The 21,726-nt window shown below is 34.9% G+C and overlaps 1 protein-coding gene across 1 annotated transcript in view; it reads right to left on the bottom strand.

The window, feature by feature from the left end:
* The window catches only part of LOC130584614 (dystrophin), a gene marked incomplete at its 5' end in the record, with an annotated part of 165,056 nt that overhangs the window by 125,821 nt on the left and 17,509 nt on the right, over window positions 1-21,726 (bottom strand). Inside the window, 3 exons of the mRNA XM_057384700.1 lie at window positions 6,687-6,810; window positions 16,377-16,552; window positions 21,506-21,685. Coding sequence (XP_057240683.1) covers window positions 6,687-6,810; window positions 16,377-16,552; window positions 21,506-21,685 — 480 coding nt within the window. The remainder of the gene's footprint in view (window positions 1-6,686; window positions 6,811-16,376; window positions 16,553-21,505; window positions 21,686-21,726) is intronic.

Raw genomic sequence — 21,726 nt, 5'->3', positions numbered from 1 at the left:
AATACTGGTGGAAAGCAAACTCATTTTAGATCTGACAGCCCATCAATGCTGTCTTGCAATTAACATCATGAAGTCACTTCATTGATTTTAAACTAAATTAGTTGCATAATTTGGGTGTAATTTAGAAGCTCAAAGATGCAGSAAGGTGCTACTGTCAATTTTGATACCAAAAATAAAACAGACTATATACCTCCCAGAGATCCTGACCAACACAGTTCCTATAAATCAGGAGGATACATCCCTTCAAATCCTACATGGTGTAACTGGAAGGATGACACACGGCCCTGGCCCTGTGTTTCTCCACACCGGGCTTCATCACCCTCTTTATTTCCACAGCAAAGGTGGATGCTGCATGACTTTTAAAACGTTCCTTAAATTGAAGAGAAAGCTCAAGTCGATGTCTAAGAATACATTTAGTAAAATAAYCTCAAATGCTTCAATTTGGAAATATTATTTTTCAAATAGGTCGTTACACCCATATGGAATGAATATAAACACCATTGAATTAACTCTCTCATAATAATTTTTTAAAGCAGGATGCTAAAAACATCTTCAGTTTGGTGAGATGCAGCTCCCTGGAAAAAAGACTTGGTCGGTGAGGAGATGCAGAAATTTGAAAGAGAAATTTTCAATTAAATTCACACCTCTCCTCAGCTTACTTATAACTGCTATTCATTTGTGCGTATAGAAATAGTTAAACAGCAGGATTTCTAACAGTATCTCAGAGATTCTTTTTAACACTTTCACTAAAACAATTTTGGATGAATAAAATACATAAAGAAAATATATTTAGAGAATTATCAAGGATGAAAATATTTTGTATTTTATAAAAATAACTGTAAYATACAACAAAATTACCACTGAAATATCATGAAATTTAATCTCAGTAGRTGAATAAAATCTTTTACCATTCCACAGAACAATTTCAATATCTTCCAAATTTAAAAAGTAAATTCACTCTCTGTAGAGTTTCCAAAATCTCTTATAGAATCTTAATTAATACTACKCTGTCTATAATGCCAGGTATAATGAACATGAGAATAATTACTGAGAACTCAAAGGAATCATTAAAACACTAAAATACACTGAAAATAATTCTACTCCGTCTGTAATGCCAGGTGTGTTGTTATCATGTGTATAACTGTACTGAGCAGAACAAGCCATTAAAAAAAACAAAAACAAAAACAAAAACAAAAACAAAAACAAAAACAAAAAAAACCGTCATAAAATATACTAAAACTTATCTTTCTAAAATATAAAAATCATGTGATGAAAAGGCTTCTGGAAATCAACCTTTTGCTGCCCAGCACTATGCTGTGTGTGCAGGAAAACAAGGATAAACGTTCAACTCTCTCCTAAAGACTGAAATTCCTGGGTTCTGGTACAAAATATTAGCACTGTATGTGGAGTCCTTAAATAAAAATCAAAGATTTTGAACATATCAAACTTTCTGCCAACTGTTTTTATCCATTAATTTTTATGTGACTGGCGTATGTTATGGAAATGAAGGTCTAACACTGGTCACAGGAAGACAAACACACAAACACACACACAGAAAGCACAGTGCTAACCAAAGGAGGAGAGACTGAACTCCTGGTTCTTCATTCAAAGAGAAATGATGTGATAAAGGAAAAAGAAGGAAATTCACTCTTGTTGCTCAAACACTGACCACATGAACCTGCCTTCAGTCTGTTCACTCTGCTACTGCTTGCCAAAACTGCAAACTGTGCTGGGTTTTTAAGATTCTCAGAAGAAATACTTCCATAACCCTGTGTAAAGTGCCTAGAAATGAAGGGAATAGTCCTGGAAATTCCTCTCATTTACCTCTTTGGCTCTGTTTTCTTCATTTTTCCCTTTACTGAAGAAGACCATACTCACGAGCCAAGTTCACTATGACACAAGTAGAATGGGATAATTCTAAAGGGATTTGTGAGGTTTTGAAACTTGAATCCTGTACATTGTAATACTTTTTGACAGTAGTGGTTAAGTAACTTCAAAGTATTTTCAAATATATAACTTCCTTCTTTTTTTTTTAAAAAAAAATATTTTAGCTTTCTGTGAAAGGTTTTTCACAAAAAAAAACCCCATCAATATTAGAGGGAAAGGTTAGCTTTACAGACTTTTGTCCAAGCAAAGATTAATTCTCTTTTGGACTACTTTGTAAGAGAGAATGCAAATGTATGATAGCCTAGTTTTAATTGATTGAGAAACATTATAAATTCATCTTTAGCTGAATRCCAGCCAAAGGCAAAGAGGCTATTTTTACAAATCTAAACATTTTATTTGACCCTGAGATTTTAGCTGGCAGTTAACGACTTCATAACCTAGAAAATACTGATGGTTGGAGAAATTTGGATGTTATTCATATATCAAATCAATATCCTACTTTGAGAGCTCTGTGAAAGGATGCAGGGTAGCAGTAGTCCCTGACCTCCTGTGATGGTGAYCCATCACCCCTGAGGGCAGAGAGACCAACATTATCACCACCACCTCTGACAGTGATTCAGCTCTCAAATATCCGGGCCCAACAAAGCATGTCTGAAAAAGGTCACTAAAGCAAAACAAACAGGAGAATGGGGCTTCTGAGAATGCCAAGAGAACAAACTGAATTGTCCAGAATATCTGACATTTTCTCTTACATCTATTCCTTGTGTTTATCTTTGATTTTGAATTTCTAAGTGATTCTTCTTGGCTAACCAAAACTCCTTTCAAAGAGTTTTATTTCCAGTTTATTGTTCCTTAGTCTCAAATCTGATTTACTAAGCAGAATTTACTACCTGAAATCAAAGGGTTCTTTCACACCTGAACTTTTATATATTTGAACTTACAATATTGAAAGCTCATTCTATCTTAAGAGAAACAAAAAAGCCCTGAGACGTTCTTAGGTCTGATTTTAGTAAAATATACATGATAACTCTAAAATATTAATGGTGAGAGGCAGCATAACAATATTTACAACATTAATGTTTGGATGCCTCCATTATTTAGGAGTAGAATGGTCAATAAACCTCTGTTCTTATGGCACCACAGCCTSCCTGCCCAGGTAAGGGAAGTATCTTTTTTTTTTTTTTTCTAACAGGGAAAGGTTATGAATATTTTTCTTCTCCCCAGACAGAGGAATGGACTTTTTGCACATGTCTAATGTATTCAAACTACATAATACATCTGCCAAAGGATAATTTCCTGCCAGGATCTGAAGAGCAGCTGGCTTAGCAAACAGAGTCACTGAATTTCATGCAACCAGTTCTTGGCTCTGTCTCCCCCAGGACTCCTCTAAGCTGGGATGGGGGATCAAGCTTTTGCACTTTATGAATCACCAGCGATGGCAAAAGAGATTTCCTTGTGGCTTTCATTTCTGATGTCTCTGTTCCTGCATCGTGCAGCAGATGCATTTCCACTAAATTTTATGGAAGTGACCCCTCATCCATGAAGAATGATGGGCAGGAGCAAGAAGAAAAAGAATAAAAAAGAAAGAGTCCCTGTAAAAAGGCTCCAGGACTCTGCACTGACTGTGGCAGGGAATAAAGATCAGTTTTGATGTCAGCCAAGCAGAGGTGTTCTGTGATATGTTGTCATATGGGGGAAAAATCCTAAATGATAAAGCTGTAAGGACAAGATGGGGCTTCTGCACACATGTGTGCATGTATGAATACATCACAGGGTATGGCTGTGGATCTCAGTGCTCATCCTGGTTTTTGCTGGGATTCTTTCTCAGTAGCTGGGGGAGTGCTGTGTTTGGATTCATTACGAGAATATTGATAACTTTGATGTTTTGAGTTCGCTAAGTTGTGTTTATCCTGAGTCAAGAAAAGGAGTCAAGAATTCCTTTTTTTCTGTGTGGCTCCTGCTCTGCCAGTGATACATAAAATAAAAAATGGGAGGGGGCACAGCCAGGGCAGGTGACCCAAACAGGCCAGAGGGGTATTCCATACCCTAAAACAATGTGCTCAGTGCAAAAACTGGGGCAGTTGTCTGGCAGGGGACTCTCTGGGGTCAGGGATGGCATCTGGCCTTGGTCAGCAGGTGCTGAGCAATTGCATTGCTCATCACTTGCTTGTTGTTTGTTGCTTTCTTTTTATTATCATAATAATATTGCTAATTTGCTATTATTATTGCATTTTACTTTATTTCATTTAATTATTCCTAGCTCAGCCTACAAGTTTTACTTTTGGTTCTCCCCATACCTCTGGGGTSGGTGGGGGGAAATGAGCAAGAGTGGTGTTTAGTTACCAGCTGGGCTTAAAGCTCAACAGTACAATAAAATCTATTTCAATTATCACTCACATATGTTTTCCTTTCTTCATTTCATTCTTTTTTATATGCATTCTACAACTTTACTAGAGATTGTAATAAGTTAAAACACACTCTATCTTATTTTCCATTGATTTGAGGCTCATTTTGAGAGAACTAATAACTAAAAGTGTTAGCAAGCAACAATGAAACTGCTCAAATCAATGAAGTGAACAGTACTTTCTGCTTTGGCTCTCATTTCATGGATGGAGACAGAGACAAGAGAAGGAAAAGTCAGGTCAGGACAAGCTTTAAAACCTAACATTTTTTAAAAATTGACTTTTTTTCTTTGCTTTTTAAAAAAAGTGTGTACAAAAACTTGCACTAACTGAAACCCATTCAACACWGAATCCATGAGGCACTTGTCAAGTGCCATCTTTCAGAACTCTTGCTACCAAATTAATACATGCAATAAGAAAGTTTTCTCCCTTAGAGCAACTAGAAACTTCTAAATACAACTTGAATCTCTCTATAAGATGTTCATTTTAAGAGCAATGACACTGTGAAATTAAAACTGATCTTGGTGTTTAAAAACATTTTCTATGTTAATGAAGGATACATATTGATTTTTCTTAGAACGGTTTAAAATTACTGGTTTGTCTCAGACCTCTCTTGATACRAAACAGATCCTTTTCTGCAYTACTTAACTGAAAAAAAAGGCTKGAAATTTGTTTGTTAACAATTCAGTTATTGAATTTCCAAGGAGACAAAGGAACATATGGAATATCTCCTGCCATTCGTAGTGCTTTGAATTCAAATTTAAAATGCTCATGCACTGGTCAAATCCCACACATCTTTTTCTAGTATTGTGTACATTATCACCAASTGAAATAAAACCTGGATAAATGTGGTAGGAAGTGCCTCCCAGCCCCAGTGTTCTTCCTCAGATCCAACAAAGGCAAGGCAAGAGCTACTGGGAACCCCAGCTGGGACCAAAGAAAGGTCTGTGCTTCACCCATCTCCACCCCTTTACCTGCAGCAATCACCACCTCCTCAAATGCAAAGAAAAGAAAGGAGGAGGAAGGTGAACCATGGCTCCTGAATCCTTTAATGCTTTTATCAAGTCTCAGAAACAGGCAACATGAGGTGGAACAGGTGGGAAACCCAACAGTGCAGGTAGCCAGCTTAATTTGCAGGACAAGATGAGCTAATTTTCATCCTTGAAATTAGTATGTTCCCCAAAACAGGAATAAACGAAAGGGAGATGAGCATTTTGTTACATTTTTTCAATGTTTCTTTTAAAATTTAAATTGGAGCACTTGGAAAATTAACTGTAAATCTATTAATGAATTAGATGAATGCCATTAACTCAGTATTCAGGCATGTGAACCCATCAAATCTACTCTGTGTATTTGATCTAGTCAGCATATATATGTATATTTATGYATATTTCACATAACACAAAGCTGTGGTATGAACTAAATTCAGGACATGCCATTTGAATGAATAATTTCTGGCACTAATATTATGACAATATTAACAACTAAAATTATTGCAAGAAACCTATGATTTAACATGAAATTTAAAAATTATATGTTTAAAATCACAAAGTTCCATGGCCCTCAATCTTATCACAGGTGATTTATGATGGTAAAGCAGACAATGAGAAAAAAATAGCAGCAAGTCTAACTTCAACACAGTAACTTTGTTCCATGTKGTTATCAAGACATATTTTAATTACATTCCATAATATACTACGTTACAATCAGAGCTAATTATAAAAAATTCCCTTTCTATTACTTGGAAAAGATGGGCATTTTTTCAATGATCTAAAAAAATCAAATATGGAAAAATATTTGTAACAGTTTAGTTCTCAAGGGCTAATTTCAGTAATTCAGTCTGTGGCACAAACACACAAAGACAGATACTGCTTAAGCAGTGCAGAACCATTCATTTTGACAGAAAATAAGCTTTTGGTTCTGACATGGTACTACAATAGAGTAAAAAAAAAAAAAAAAAAAACCCTATGGAACCTGGTGATTGTCATATAGATTTTACAGCACTGTAAAAGGAAATAGATACAGATTTTCTTCAGTATCTACTACAGTGACAATTTTCATGTCCTTCAATTTATGCATGTACAATGTCAAATTAAGCTGTCAGTATAGAATGATGTTGCATATTTAGAAAATGATATATAGTCTTTGGTATAACTTTACCTAAGACTTTCATGAATCTAGAAYAATTAAATATGAATATGTATGAACAAAAACAACAACAAAAATCTGTGTAGCAATTTCAGAGCCAGAATCTGAGATTCACAGAAACAGCYAGCACTTCTAAATTTATCCTGGACAATCAACGCTTGTCAGTCTCCATTTGACCTCATTTAAACCTGGGCTTTGAAAGCACTTTGACAGTCTAATACAGACATGTATATGAGTAATTTCTCCTACATTGACTTTTTCTCTGAGGTCCGAGATGTTCCCTTCTTTTCGATAAATTGCAAACTCGGGGCTCTGCAGCACGGCCTCGGAGCGCGTCATCCAACTGTGCAGCTCTGTCGTGTCCGAGTCAAACCTGAGAGGCAGAAAAGTGTCATAAGGCTCTCCATTCCCACAAAGTTTCAGAAAATAGCAGCAAACATGTTTAGCTGRTTGTTTAAACAAGCGAATAAACAGCAATTCCTCTCAGCAGAAGACAGTTTTAAACGCCCGTATCTCATCGGAGTTCATAAAACTATTCACTCTAAAATTCAGAAACACAGAAATGCTCTTTCATCTTTAAGACCCTGATTTGACAGCTGAACCGATGCAATAATTTTCACAATAAGTATTCTAATTTTTCAAGCTAATGTGTTTTGGGAGACATGAAATAAATGTCTCTCAGTGGAGAGAGAGCACCACAGGTCCTGTTGGCTGAGCTGAGGATGTAAGGCTTATCTGGCTGCCTAAATGCAGCCTTCAAACCTGGGAGATTTTTGTACCAGCTTGTGCTGATGATATTATGAAGGAAATTCAAGCAGAAAATTTGATGAAAGAAGCTTTTTCTGATTAACTCAAATTTGCTGTAGAATGTAATCACTAATCAACAAGTAAAGCATAATTTTCTCCAGTTAAAGCCTTAGAAACCAAAATTAAGATCCCTAACTCTCTGCACTTACTTTATAACTGGTTTTCACTCTGCAGCACTTTTTACAGGCTGGATTCTTTCATGAATTCCTTTAAAACTGATCTTAATATTTGTTAACCAGCCATAAGGTAATATCTCAAAATGCAKATATTTAATTTACTTATGTCTAGAAATTCCAAATTGTGATTCAGTATCTACTGTAGTTTTTAAAACGAGAAGCTTCAGATGATATTTTTTTCTCTGTTGTGCCACATTCTCTGCTTGATTGCATTTCTTTATTTTTTTGTATATTATAATATTTACATCCCTTTTGCAGCTGACTTTCCTTCTGCATCAATACAGTGAGCATAACAGAGCAGAAAGACCTGGGGGAAAAAATAATGAGCTGTATCTTTCAGTTTGCTTTGTGACTATAGGCTGTACCATTTGCATACAATTGAAAAATCTACTAAAAACAGTAACTTGAACAACAATTGTACCCCTGGAGGAATTAATTATTTTATAAAAATATACTTCATTTATACAAAGATTTATACTTCTAAAATACAAGGATGTAAGGCAAAACCAGGTGCTACCTAAATCTACATATACAGAAATAAAAAAAAAATACAAGAGTTCCATGCTTGAGCTAATATTTACGCTTCTTTCTTTTTTTCCTTCTCCGCTATGATTTTTTTTTTTATTTTATTCATAATAATGAAAAAAAAGAATAACACCCTGCCTTAATCTCAGTTTAATATTCTATATTCAAATTATAAACTCTTAGGAATAATTTTGATAAAACAATTCCTGATAATACAATTTGAATACTCATTCAAGGAGAAAAAATGTGACCATRAAGTAATGGAAGGTGCAAAAATCTTCAGTTTCATAAAGAATTACAAGTTCAGAAGCACAACACAAAATAAAATGTCCAGATGGTTCAAGGAATGTCTTTGTTGGTAACAGATTCTAATCCCTGAACTCCAACTGCACAGTCAGTTAAGAGCTTCCTACCTCAGTTTTATTTCTGATCATTAAATCAACTGCAATCCTTGAAATAAAATGTTATCCTCTGTTCTGCAAATAACAACTGCATATTTGATGATCATAAAACACCAGACATCTGATAGCAATGAAGATAAATTTACCAGTCCCTCAGTGCTAAAATTCCTTGACTGCAGGTAAAATTGTATGAACTCTGGCATTTGTTCCATTCTGAAGCTGCAGGCAAGTAGGATTAGTGGGACCAACACTATGGTACAGGATGGAAATTCACAGAGAAAAATGTTTATCAGTGATCAATTCTTTAATAAAAGGATTTAGCCCTTGCCTCAGCAACACCTGGGAGAGGAATGGGAGTATTTGGGACAGTTTAGACATTACAGCAAAATAATTAAGTACACATCTCATGGCCCAGAGAGCCATCAGATGGTGGCAAGTGTTAGACACAGATCTTTAAGGTCCCTTCCAGCCAAAAGGATTCTACAATAGATGATTGTCTGATATGACAAAGTTGATCTCACATAACAGATTACTCTGTCACTTGCAGTTTCTTCTGGGGATAAATACAATTCCAGAACCAAAGCCTCCTGTTCCAAAAGGGCCAAAGAGAGGGCCAGAAAACAATTAAAATACATAAAGGCTTATGTATTAAGTAGCTTTTTGCAGTACATAAATATCCTTAAGATAAAGACATTTTACTTGGGGGGTGGGTGGGGAATCACTCTCTCCTGTTCATCTTGTGTAAAAGCAGGAAACACTGGTAGAAAYGGCATTTAATCATTCCACTAGAGTGATTGGACACTTCCTTTCTGAGCACAGCTGCAGTTACAAATTATATCAGCTCTAGATTGATATAAAAATACAAGTAGAGCCTTTAAATCTCCTAGGAACAACAACACTTTTGACATAAAATAATGCAAAATTACCTTTCTGACCGAACAACTTCAGCTTGTGTAGAATTTGTGAAAATCGATCCATRGAAGATACTAAACCAAAAATCACTTGAGAAATTACTCTAAATAACTTCCATAATTTTAACATGCACATGCTCCCCACCTAAAAATTCAATTTGAAGTAGAGATTTATTCTTCATTCAGCAGTCATGGTTTTGTTTTCCAATTAGTCTTTTCTTCTGCTGCTCCACATGAGAGATACTATTTTTCCTGGTCCCATMGCCCTCTCTTTACTGGCCAGCACATGTCAGCTGAGCTCAAATGGAGATTTTTTTTAAATTTGAAATATAAAGAAATTAATTCTCATTGCTTAGTGTTTTCCAGAAGTTTTCTGATTAGATAGGGAACTTCTAGTAGGACTAGGTTATCCTATTCTGGTGGGTATTTGGATTAGAAATTTCAYGCACAGAAAGAGAAAATAATGCAGCTAAGTTGTGAAATGCTTCAAAKGTGAGGTTTATCATACATTTAATACAGAAATGGAAAGCCAGAACAAGAAATCTATTTTGAACAAAAACACGGTGACCTACTAAGAGCATTTGGAATGGGAATCTGAAGTGTACAAATGYCTTAGTATGATCCATAAAATCAGTTTGTGGAGAATTTTCCATGAAAATGTGACTGGTATGGAATAAAAATATGAAGATGGTATTAAAATATGCTTTGAGTAAAAAAATAGACAAACAAATTCAACGATAAACAAGTTCATGCAGGAACATGAGGCATGAAGTATCCTCCTGTCATGTGGGCATCATGGTACATATCTTATCTTTAAACTGAATGAATTTCATCTCTAAACTACATTACTGTGTTACTGCTACCATGGCCAGACAGTGATTTCAATACTTTATTCTTTTAACAGACAGAAATTGCCTAACAATTTCCTTTGCTCATTCATTTCCTTCCTTCCTTCCTTCCTTCCTTCCTTCCTTCCTTCCTTCCTTCCTTCCTTCCTTCCTTCCTTCCTTCCTTCCTTCCTTCCTTCCTTCCTTCNATGAATTTCATCTCTAAACTACATTACTGTGTTACTGCTACCATGGCCAGACAGTGATTTCAATACTTTATTCTTTTAACAGACAGAAATTGCCTGACAATTTCCTTTGTTCATTCATTTTTTTTTCCTTCCTTCCTTCCCCAAACAAAAATCCTACAGGGCCTTTTGTCACCACTGTGAATCTTGGGCAGACATGAGACCGTTTGCCTACAGATTGTCTTGGCAGGGAATGATGCAACTTTGATCCAAGAACCACATTACTGAATTATTTCATTTCCATGCCTGCATTGAAATGCCCAGATCACCAGAGATCTCTCTCAGCTTGTAGCTCTTCCCTGCCTAGAACATATCAAAGAACAACTTTACAGTASATGGTGCCCATTGGAAGAATTATTCTAATTCCCTGCTGTCTGTCTTCCTCCTCTGTATTTGTAGTTTATGAGACATTAGTTGATAAATAGACTTGTTCTTATCTTCTAATTCTAACAGCTGATTTATCCTAACAAATATTTTCACCTTCCTTTTTTTTTTTCAGTTTAGTTGGCAAAAAAATTTATTTCCTTTTGGAATGACATTTTGACCCTCCCTCTGCACTTGTGACATAGCCTCACCAACATTATGACCAATGCATTTTTGTAATGCACATCAAAGCATGAAAAGAAACASTAAATCAATCCCAAGTGTGAATCTCCAACAGAAACTCCCCCAGCACCATGAGGTACAGAGCACTTTTAAATCCAGTCAGCCAGGACTCCAGTGAGTGCTGACCAGTACCACTCCAAATGTTGCAGTAAATTTCAGGTGCTAAACGTGAAGAATGTAAATTCTCTGTTTATTTGACACCAATCCATTTCTCACCTCACAAAAAGGATGAAGGGTTAAAACTAATAAGCATTAAGAAGTGTCCATGTTTACAGACCTCAACATACCCATACTTCTCATGCTCCAAATGAAAATGTTAATTAATMATTCCCCCTGTAAGCAAACTATTCTGTTGTGTCTCAGTCACCTTTAACTTTCCTCTGGAACTGGCTACAGACACCCTAAAATCAAAAACCACTAGAAAAATAGAAGTAATGACTTCCTTCTTTTTGGATTTGTTACTTAMAATTAGATATCAATACCAGAGCAAAAGCTGAATTTCTTAAGAGAATAAGGGTGAAACAACCCAATGCAGTGGCTGTAAAAGTGCTAAACAATCACATTTTAGTCCTAACTAATATAGTTCATCACACAGAAAATTGTGTATTTGGAAAACTAACTATCAAAAAGACATTTAAAGTAATTATAATTTTTCCTTTGATACATTTTTTCTACAAAAATCCAAACTTCTCTAAATTGGAATCCCAAATATAATGTTTTTCAAAAAAGTTGGGGCTTTTTTCTTTTCAAAAAGTTCATTTATCAGCTGTTAAATGAAAAAAACACTAGATGGAGCAGCTATCCTGTTTTAACACACCTTTCCCTTCAAAGGRCATCAAGCCTTTTCAAATCTTCAGATTAACATTATACCAATAACAATGTTATGACAAGAAGACTTTCCTTGGACACATTAGGAAGCATGTAAAAAGTTATTTACCAAATTGCAAAGAAAGGTATCTTTGGACATTATTGAAGCACATTAATATTACAAATGTGTTTAAATTAAATATTAACCAGCTCTTACTTGTCTGTTAAAAACTTAGCAAGAACAGAGTAATTTTCAGATTTTTCTATGACCTGTAACTGACCTGTTTTTCCCAGAATATGTAAATACCATGAAAATAAATGTTACCTTGCATCCCCTTCTCCCATTCACCCTTTTTTTTATACTATAACCTCAGCTGTGTTTATCTCTAGTCCTAATGCCTAATACATACTTTACAGCTCCAAGTATTTTATCTTTCTCAGTTTTAAATTGATTCCTTTGGGAAAAGGAGCTTTTCTTTGACTAGCAAYAGAACATAACTCACCTGAATTATTCTGACATTTTGAAGCACTACTTCTGAAGCAGTTTTAGATTTTTTGGGGGGAAAATGAAGGGGAAAGAACTTTTTTAAAAGTAATCTGGTTCTTATCTCTACTTTCCACCACTTATTGCAAAAAGTTGCTTAAAGAGGCAAGGAAAAATCAAGAGCCTCCTTGCCATGCMTTCGTGCCACAGTGAATCAGAGCAATGGAAATGTGACATTCAGTCCTGTGGATATTATTGGTCTAAAGTCAAATTGCTTCTTCTCGATTTTTTCATTTAAAAAGAGATTTTTATACTTTCAATACTGACAAAACACTTGGAAATAGAAAAGTAAAACTCATTCTAGAAAATTTGATGCTTCAATCTCAGCCATCCATTTTTTCCTCCTTGGCTGATGAACTGGAGGCTGTACTCTTACACAGTACCCTAACATGATATTTACAGAGTAAAGGTTTCAAGTGTTTCCAAAACGTTTAGTTGACAGAGAAGCAAATCTGGAGCAAAAATCTTTCCGAACAGTGATGTAGAAGTGGAGCCTGATGCATTTATTTCAATCATACTCCTTTACAGAAACAACGTTGACCAAAGACTGAGTACAGAGGAAAGAAGCTGGAAAAACCTGGGAGCATTATTCACCACCTCAAAAAAAAAACCCTCAAAAAAACCCCAGTGTGTCTTTCACTCCCAGAGCCCAAAATACCAAGCAACAGCATGCAGTGTGTTGGACTGGGACTGCAAAAAGCAGCCAACACACTCTGGTAATTCACTTTCAGAAGCTTCTGATAACCCTTCAGTAGTTGCCAGGGATTTTTACCAAACCAAAACTAAAGAGTACATAGCCATCAACTATTGGCCATTAAGAGCTCAGGGAAAATTTTGGTTGTAAACACACACAATATAGAATGATGCAGATGTATGTTGAGACCCCCATTCTTTCAGGGTTTTTTTTACAAAATCAAAAGTTWTGCAGCACTATGGGCTTTGTTTATCCTTGAGTGCAGCTACAACTGAATACAAACAAAAAACCCTGAAAGATCTTGTGGCCAAAAATGCACCAGAAAATWAATGACTGGCTGCTTGGGAACAGARCCATGGGATTCTCCCAGAAAATAAAAACAACCAAAACATATCTATTCACCATTGAACACAGATATTTTAACTGAGTGCMCAATTTTTAAGATGAGCTTTCTTCTTCCATTATTATGCTTTTATTTAGTATAAATTTATATTTTCTTGTCTTTGAGAAAGAAAGATACTACAAAATGTGTTTGTTTCCACACTATAAAACATGTTTGCATTTTTACATATTAATTAACGACAGTCACAAAAAACTATTTTTCTAAGCTGAAACTTCTTCCCCAAATTTTACCCTCAAAGTGTTTTTCCGAAGCTATTTATTGACAGATCCTTCTCTGTGGAACACCCGCTTGGACCTACTAAAGGCATTTGGTTTTTACAGTTTTTTCTCTGTTCAGTTAGAAATGYCAAAATTATTATCTGAATGGAGAAATACTGCCTTCAGATAATATTACCAGCATCCACCCTGCTGCACATCTGTGGACATTTCCAACACTTACTTTTCATATTCCCATAATGTAGGTCCAGTCAGAGGTGCAACAGTCACACCGATCTAGTTCTCATGTGCTGGTGCAATTGCATTGTTGAATTTAGTAATTTCTRCACACAAAGTAATAGCTAGAGCATATTAAAGTGTATTAAACAATTAACTCYCTTTTTTCTTATAGAAGTCAGATTTCTCCCCCAGCAGATCAAAATACAAGTCCAACGAAAAGGACTCTAATCTTAAATATCTAAAAGAAACCACAACTTATTCAATTATCTAAAATCATCCTAGGCAAAGACTAAGAACCACAGATTGTTCCATCTCGACTCTTATCCAGAAGTGAAACAGAAATCATGTGGTGAATGCACWTCTTTTAGGTAGCATCAAAACAAAACCCTTCATTACTAGTATGCATAGAAAAAAAAAAAAAAATAAACTCTCTGTAAATTTGATAATAAATCTCCCAGTAATATATCTACAAGCAATCCTAGTAYCAAAGTTGATAATACATCCTCATTTCTGTAAAAGGATTAATCTTATTTATATATAAACTTGTTAGTTGTAGTGCTTTAGACAGACATCAGCTACAAGACTCTAGTAACACATAATTATCGGTTTCTATAAACCAAGACAGTTCAGAACAAAAACAATTCCTATAATCCAGCTAATTCCCACCCTCAGGCAGTTTCCTTGCATGGTGACTATGAAGTCTGTATTCTGCTGTACCCTGCCAAGTTCACTTTCAGTATTAAGGCAGTTTAAGAGGATGTGAGCAAGAAGGAAAATATATAAGAGTAAAGTAGCTGAGAATAGAACTTTTACTGCCAGTTGGCCTCCTGTTTTACAATAATGCATATAGCAACAATTTTCTTGGAGAGTTGAAAAAGTAGGGTTTAAAAATCATTCTACTTCATTTAGTTTTAACTAAGATAATGTTTTCCTTTGTAACAGTCATCTTACAATTCACTTCCTTATGGAGTAAGATCATTTCTAGAACATTCAGTTTGGAAAAAAAAACATGAAAAGTTTTAAAATACCAATTATTTAAATATTTCAACACTGCAGGGATATTTTCATTCTTAATTTTTCAATTTCAACATAAAGCACATCACAATTTTCATGATGGGGACCATGCTACAAGAAAGGTTTACTCTCATTTATAAGCCAGCAAGACCTTGATCCTGTTTCCCACCTTTGCACATTAYTACTCAAACATTAACAGGAGTGCTAAGGCTTATAATGCCTGATAAGTAACAACATTTCCATCTAACAATTCCTTCAACTAATTCAGGATTCACAAGTCTGCTGATAGTCATCGCTGTGCATTATTTTGGGTGCTTGGTAATATACTAGCAAATTATAACTTTCAGTATGAGTTAATGGTAACCAAGGATATGGGGAAAATCAGATTCCAAATGAGGAYTTTAGAGATAGATCCATTCATTCAAATTTAGCTCACAAACTTCTTTAGACTAAGCTAACTAATAAAAATAGATAACTAATTTAACAAAGAGGGGCAGATCACTCTTCTTGCATCATGTTCCTAAACAATGATGCTAAACTAGAAACCTTACTTTTAGAATGGTTAACGCAGGTACAATGCCGATGTGTAAAAAGTATCTATTTTTTCAATAACATAAAACTTCAGTTAAGAAAAAGTTGTATTTCTTCTATTCTTATTAGATTTAATTCTCCTTCATAACTTACAATTTAACAAGAAAATGGTTAACACATTAAACTAAACCAAGGTATTGTCCATTGAAATAAGACACTGAATGTAGTTTCACATCCCTTTCAGTCCTTGAATCTATTACCTTGGAATTCATGTTCATCTGAGTGTCAAAAAACATTTCCAAAACACACATTACAATGAATGTTTGAAGYCTACCTACTCAGCACCTCATTTAGAAACTTAGTGCTTGAGCCAATTCTGCTTRAACACATCAGAAATTTTTCTCCTGACTTTAACTAATGTTCAGCATTAGTCTAAAATCCCTTGTCACTTGTATTTGAGTTACACAGGAAAAAAAAAAACCAACCAAAAAACCCTAAAAGTAATAATAATGCATGTCTCACCAAATATTACCTGACTCTGCAGAAATATTATTTTTACCGCTGACCTGTAAGCCCAGAAGAATCCCATGAACCCTAGAAACCAGGCAATGTCTGCATTACTAGTACTTTACCTATTATAAAATTCTTCTTAAAGAAYACAAAAATCTTAGAATTAATGGAATGCTTCTTGACCTTCATGCTTCAAGACACAGTCAAGTGGGATCCCCATGAAGCCATACAAAAGGACTTTGACTGACTATAATTTCTATGCAATGGTATTGATGTAACCATTAACATTCTATACTGCTAAATAGTTGCAATAGAAGCACAACATAATCCACAACTCATACTGAGTAATGAAAGATAATAATCAGTTGGTACCCTAACAGAAAACAGAAATATAATTTTATGCTCAAAATAGTATACAGAAGCATATTGCAGTCAAATGACTATTTTTTGCATTTTCATCCAGACTCTATCAGTATTCTCCTTCTGTCTCTTGATGATTCTCACCTTTTCCTAATTTCTGAATCCACAAGGAGTTGCCTTTTTTTGTGGGGTGGAGGCGGTGGGAGTTCCTCTTTAGCGTGCTTMACCAGGATTTGCTCTCTCGTGGTCACCATAGTTACAGTTTCCATTACAGTTGTCTGTGTTAGTGATGTCTGAGTGCTGGTGACAGCCTGTGAGATCTGTGAGAAGTACAAAAACAGGGGTCAGGCATTGTTYGAAAGACTTCAGCAAAGATTGTTTGGAGTAGCAATAGAAAATAATGAGAAACTGCTCTCATCTGATCACAGGCTGACCTTCAGAAAAAAACCCACATTATATGCAACTCCAGCCAGATTGTTTTATCTGACTCACGCTGTGTGAATAAGGCATCTGCAAAAGCCAATAGCAAAATCAGAAAGGATTCTAATAAACTTATGCATCTTATCCTGTAATCCATGCTGAATGGACAAAAGAAATGAATGGAATTTTATGATGGAATTGAATGATAGAAAATGTATAAAATGTTACTATAGCTAATTGTTACCCTGCYTCCAGTCTGAAAATTTGCTCCTCGAGAGGTGATAAAGGCATGAAAATGACACAAAATTACTAATTATTAATCTGTCCATTTATCAAAATTTTCTAGGAGAATGTAATTCACCATAACCTACTTGCATTAAAGGGCAATCAGGAAACCTTAAATTAGAAAACATGTACTAGAAGGCAAATTAATTTGCATAAGTTTCATTCCATAATTAAAAAAAAATTAAGGGGTCATACTAGATACTAAAACCCATAGTATTTAAGGCTGTAAACACTATTAATATAAAGCATTTAGCTTTGCCCAGTAATATAAAAAAACCCCTTTGTATAGCTCAGCTGTATTAAAAATAGAATAATGAAAAATATTTTTTGCTCATATTTTTTKGTGCACTGTTTGTGTGTGTGCTGCCATTTTTAATTCTTTCCATACAACACAAAACTAGAAACTTCCAACTCAAATGTGGGCAGCTGTTCTTAAATCCCTTAACTAATGAGAAATAGGTCACTTCTTTTTTTTGATTCTGTCAGATGATGGTTCATTTGTCAAAATGCTCTAGTTACAGCTCCAATGACCACCTCACAGTTTAAGGGCAGTGAAATGGAAAATAAAAGAAAGAATTTATACCAGGAGCAGAAAAAGTTGTGCACCAGAAAAGTCCTGCTTCTTTGCTTTTGCTAATATGGAAGAATTAGAGTTTCCAATTCAACAACAGAAATGTCAGTGTCTAAAAGTCCATGAAACCATGAATTATGAATAGATAATAATAATTATCTATTACTTCTTGCATCAGAAAYTCAGTAACAGAATTGAGTCAACTTAATTATTGAGACATAAGTGCTTCTGTAAACAGTGAAGAGGCAACCAGGTCTAACACCTTTCCCACAATGCTGTCTTGCACTGAAAAAGAAAAATAGAATGACAAGAAAAGGGAAATACTGGTAACAAGCAACCTCTTCGTAGCAGGCAACATCAGTAAAGCTAAGAAACCTGAGAAAAAAACCCAAYAAATTTCTGCCAACTTTGCTGAATTCTTCACATGGTCTTCTACTCAAAAGTCTTCCTGTTCTTTGTCCAGTCTGCCTGTGGAAGTGATGAGTAGAGAAGTGCTCTGGACTACTCAGAAGACTACAAAATTTAGATTCAGAGCAGATTTTGAAAAAAAAAAAAAAAAAAAAAAAAAAAAAAAAAATAAAAAAGAAAAAAAAAAAAAAAAAAAAAATATCTATGGATTAATTATGTCAATTGAATAAGCTGCTTGTGACCTGCAGGGATTTAGCTAACGTGTGAACTACAAAATTCTTTGGAAGAGAAAAACACCCGGCTGACTATTTAATCACTACGATTTTATGTAGTAACACTCTCATTCTAGTTCCCTCAACAAGATGTATTGATTTTGATATTTTTTTCTCTACAGAAATCATGACAATATTAARTAAATATTCCCACAGATTTGTATTGAAAGCATATACAACATTCTTTCCTATTTTATTTTAATGAATTGGAGGGCAGAAGGAAAAGCAAGTTAAAGCTTCTGATGTCTAGGGTTCTATGAAATTTGAGGATAGAACCTGATGTCAACTTCCCCTGAGCTGACTGCAAGTAAGAACAAAAAGAATTTCTTGCCTATTATATAATTTTGAATACGGTATCTTTTTCCTCTTCTCATAAAATTCTTATTACACACTCTTTTATCCAAAAATCAATGACAGGATGATGTTTCTGACACCCAGGGTCATATCCTGCCATGTTTTCATTTGCTAATCAATACCAGGGCAGAGTTTCCAGAGAAGAAGGTGCAACACAGAATAAACCACAGCTGGGGCACTATAGGAATCATCTGCAGCATAATTCCAATTACACAGGACCAGAAGCTTCAGCTGAGATGGAGAACTGCACCTCCAGAGATGGCAGAGCAATTACTGCTCAGAGCAGTCAAGTCACCACACTGTGGGGAGTAATGATTTCTGTGCCAAAACAGTAAAAAAGGATTTGTCATGCTTGATCAACAGGAGTAGAGGTTAAATGTTATATGCTTCAAAAGGAGGATGGAGATGTGAATTTGAAGTTCATAATCATTCTAATTAGAGACAGGGTAAGGCTAAAAGGTAGATTGCAATCTTACTCTGCAAGATGAAGATGGTTCACATTTAAACTGTGCATACTTTAGTAAGTGAAGGCCAATCTTTAAAAATGTTAGGAATTACAAAAAAAAAAAAAGCAACTTACCTTCTATTGAAAAGGAATTTAAAAAAAAGTATGAAAGGAAAAAAACAAACAAACAAACAACAACAAAAAAAAAATCAACAAAGCCCCAGAACACTTTTTAACGATCAATGTTTTCTGTTTTATGTATTATTCAAAATCAATACATCTGTATATTTTCATCATCCCTCTCAGTCCCTGAATAGCAAATGTGATTCTGAGAAGGGGCAATAGAGACATAGGCTTTAAGCCACTAGAAAATCATATGGAAAGTGCTAAGGTGACTCACAAGGCTGCACATTAAAAGGCTTTCAAAATACAATGCTTGCCTGCAATTTCACATCAAGCCCATCTTAGAAACATGTTAAAACTCATCTCTCTTCAGAGCAGACAAATTCAAATCTCCTTTTTCATCGTCGATAGGCAAACATATGTACAATGTGTGTATAGCACTTCAGTAGTTTTATGTCATTTTATTTCTCATTTATACAGCAGCCTACCTTTAATGCCAACATTTATTACTGTCTTTGGAAGTGCCCTCTGTCCTGATAAACTCATAATTTTCCTTTACGCTCACTTTTGGAGCTGTCATCTGTTCTATGCTGAAATTTATCTGTGTGAGTGGGGAAGTTCAGATGAGGAATGGTGTTTTCTTTAGTTTGGAAAGATTTTCAGTACAATTTAGTGGAGCATAATGAGCTCAGCAGAGCTTGGTTTAGAGTTTCTGGAAGCTACACATCTCTCTAAGCAAGTTGTCCTTGTCCTTGATTCCACTGTGTGGTCAGTGAAGGAAAGCTGACATTTTCAGTATGAGAACAAACTGCTTTTTAGAGGTATTTCTCTCTCTCACACACCCTTGCATCCAGTCATTTGTAGAAGCTTCAGCCATGTGTTCTGATTAGATGCTTGAATTAAAGAGCAATTAATTCAGCCAAATGTGGGAGGACTCACATTCTACTTCTGCATTTTTTTTCCTTTGGGATTTATAATTAATTTAGATGTCTAGTTGGAGAATCATCTTTGAACTGAGCTTGAGGTTGTCTCTTCAATTTAATTTCTTATTTTGTKAACAAGTTACTCATGTGGTGACACTTTATTAAGAGAAAGAAGGGAAATAACCAAGGACAAAAATGTAATTATGAAAGCACTATGAAAAATATTAATCATAGAATCCTTTAGGTTGGAAAAGACCTTTAAGWTCATTTAAGTATTGACCTAACTTTGCCAAGTTGACCACTAAACTATGTAGAGCTAATTTCCACAGCAATTAAATCCTATTTTCAACTCAGAAATGCTGTGTACACAATCTGGTTTTGCTTTCTGTTACTAAGTGATATTGTGCCCTTCCCCCATTTTCTTCCCTTCTATTATCCCAAACTGATTTTTCAAACTTCAGCTGATTTTTCTAACTATCACAGAGCAAACTAAAATATCAAGATATGAATTGAAAGCAAGGTTGCTGAGACGGATTCAGATAACTCCATGAAGTATAGCAGCTTTTATTTAATTACTCAAACATAATTTGGTAGATGTATTAGTATGGAGCAACAAAAGAAGTGCAGCATGCTCTGGGCTAATTAAAAAGCCTTAATATCCATTTCCATTTTACCACTCATACAATGACAGCACAAAAATAACTCAGTATTGGTGAGATAATGGAATAGAAAAAAGTGAGATGATTTGAGTTTAAATCCAGTAAGAAGGAGATGTTAAGAAGATACCTAGGAAAAATAATTGGATATGGGTTTGGGTACCACACCAGAACATTGAATTTTGTTATCTGGTTTAAAATCTCAATTTCATTTTGAAAAATATTAAAGTCAACATAAAGTGGTCAAAATAATAGCAGGTTATATTTTTTCATTGGAACTTTGGTTACAGTATAGATTTATTCCTTTATTTTTCCAAGAAATTTCTCTTCTTTGTAGCCTCTCTTTTTAATCTGGAAATCAGCATATCATATGCAGAAGTAAAACAGCAATCAGTTATAAACTTTTACTGATGAAAAAAAAAATAATTTCACTTAAAACTAGCAGACAGTTCTTGCACTTATTTCATACTACGTGCTATTTCACAGAGACAGACATAAAAGAGTGTGTTATTATAGGTTAAAAATAAATTAACTGGAAAGGTATATTCATTATGGCTTGTATCATCCCTGAAAACATAGTTAACAACCCAAGAAAGTAATCAACACTATAAAGACAGATTAAAAACTCAAGATATAAAAAAAATTCTGGAAAGTTATATTACAGTTGTATTATGCTGTCCTAAAAATAAAATATGTCTTAAGCAATCATGCAGGAGAAAAAATTAAACAATATAATAAACAGCACAAAATTACTTCAAGCATTTGACTGTCAAAGGATTTGATTKCCACAAACTGATAAAACTGGTTTCTACAAACCTGTTTAGAATTGCTCTCCACCTTCTGTACAAGGCTATCCCAGCGCTGGGCAAAATTTTCAAGGCGACTTTCCAGCTTTTGAGCCACTGCTTTATTTTTCACAGCTACCAGGAGATCTTGGCTGAGCAACTTCAGCTTACTCATCATTTGCCTTTTCATTTCTAGATCTCCTTTTAGGATCTGTTAAACAAAGTAACAGAAGGAAGAACATACATTCATAC

This window comes from Malurus melanocephalus, unplaced genomic scaffold, assembly GCF_030028575.1.
Source record: "Malurus melanocephalus ecotype Western Australia unplaced genomic scaffold, MMel_1.1 scaffold_737, whole genome shotgun sequence".
Classification (NCBI taxonomy): Eukaryota; Metazoa; Chordata; class Aves; order Passeriformes; family Maluridae; genus Malurus; species Malurus melanocephalus.
This window is presented reverse-complemented; position numbering and strand designations above follow the sequence as displayed.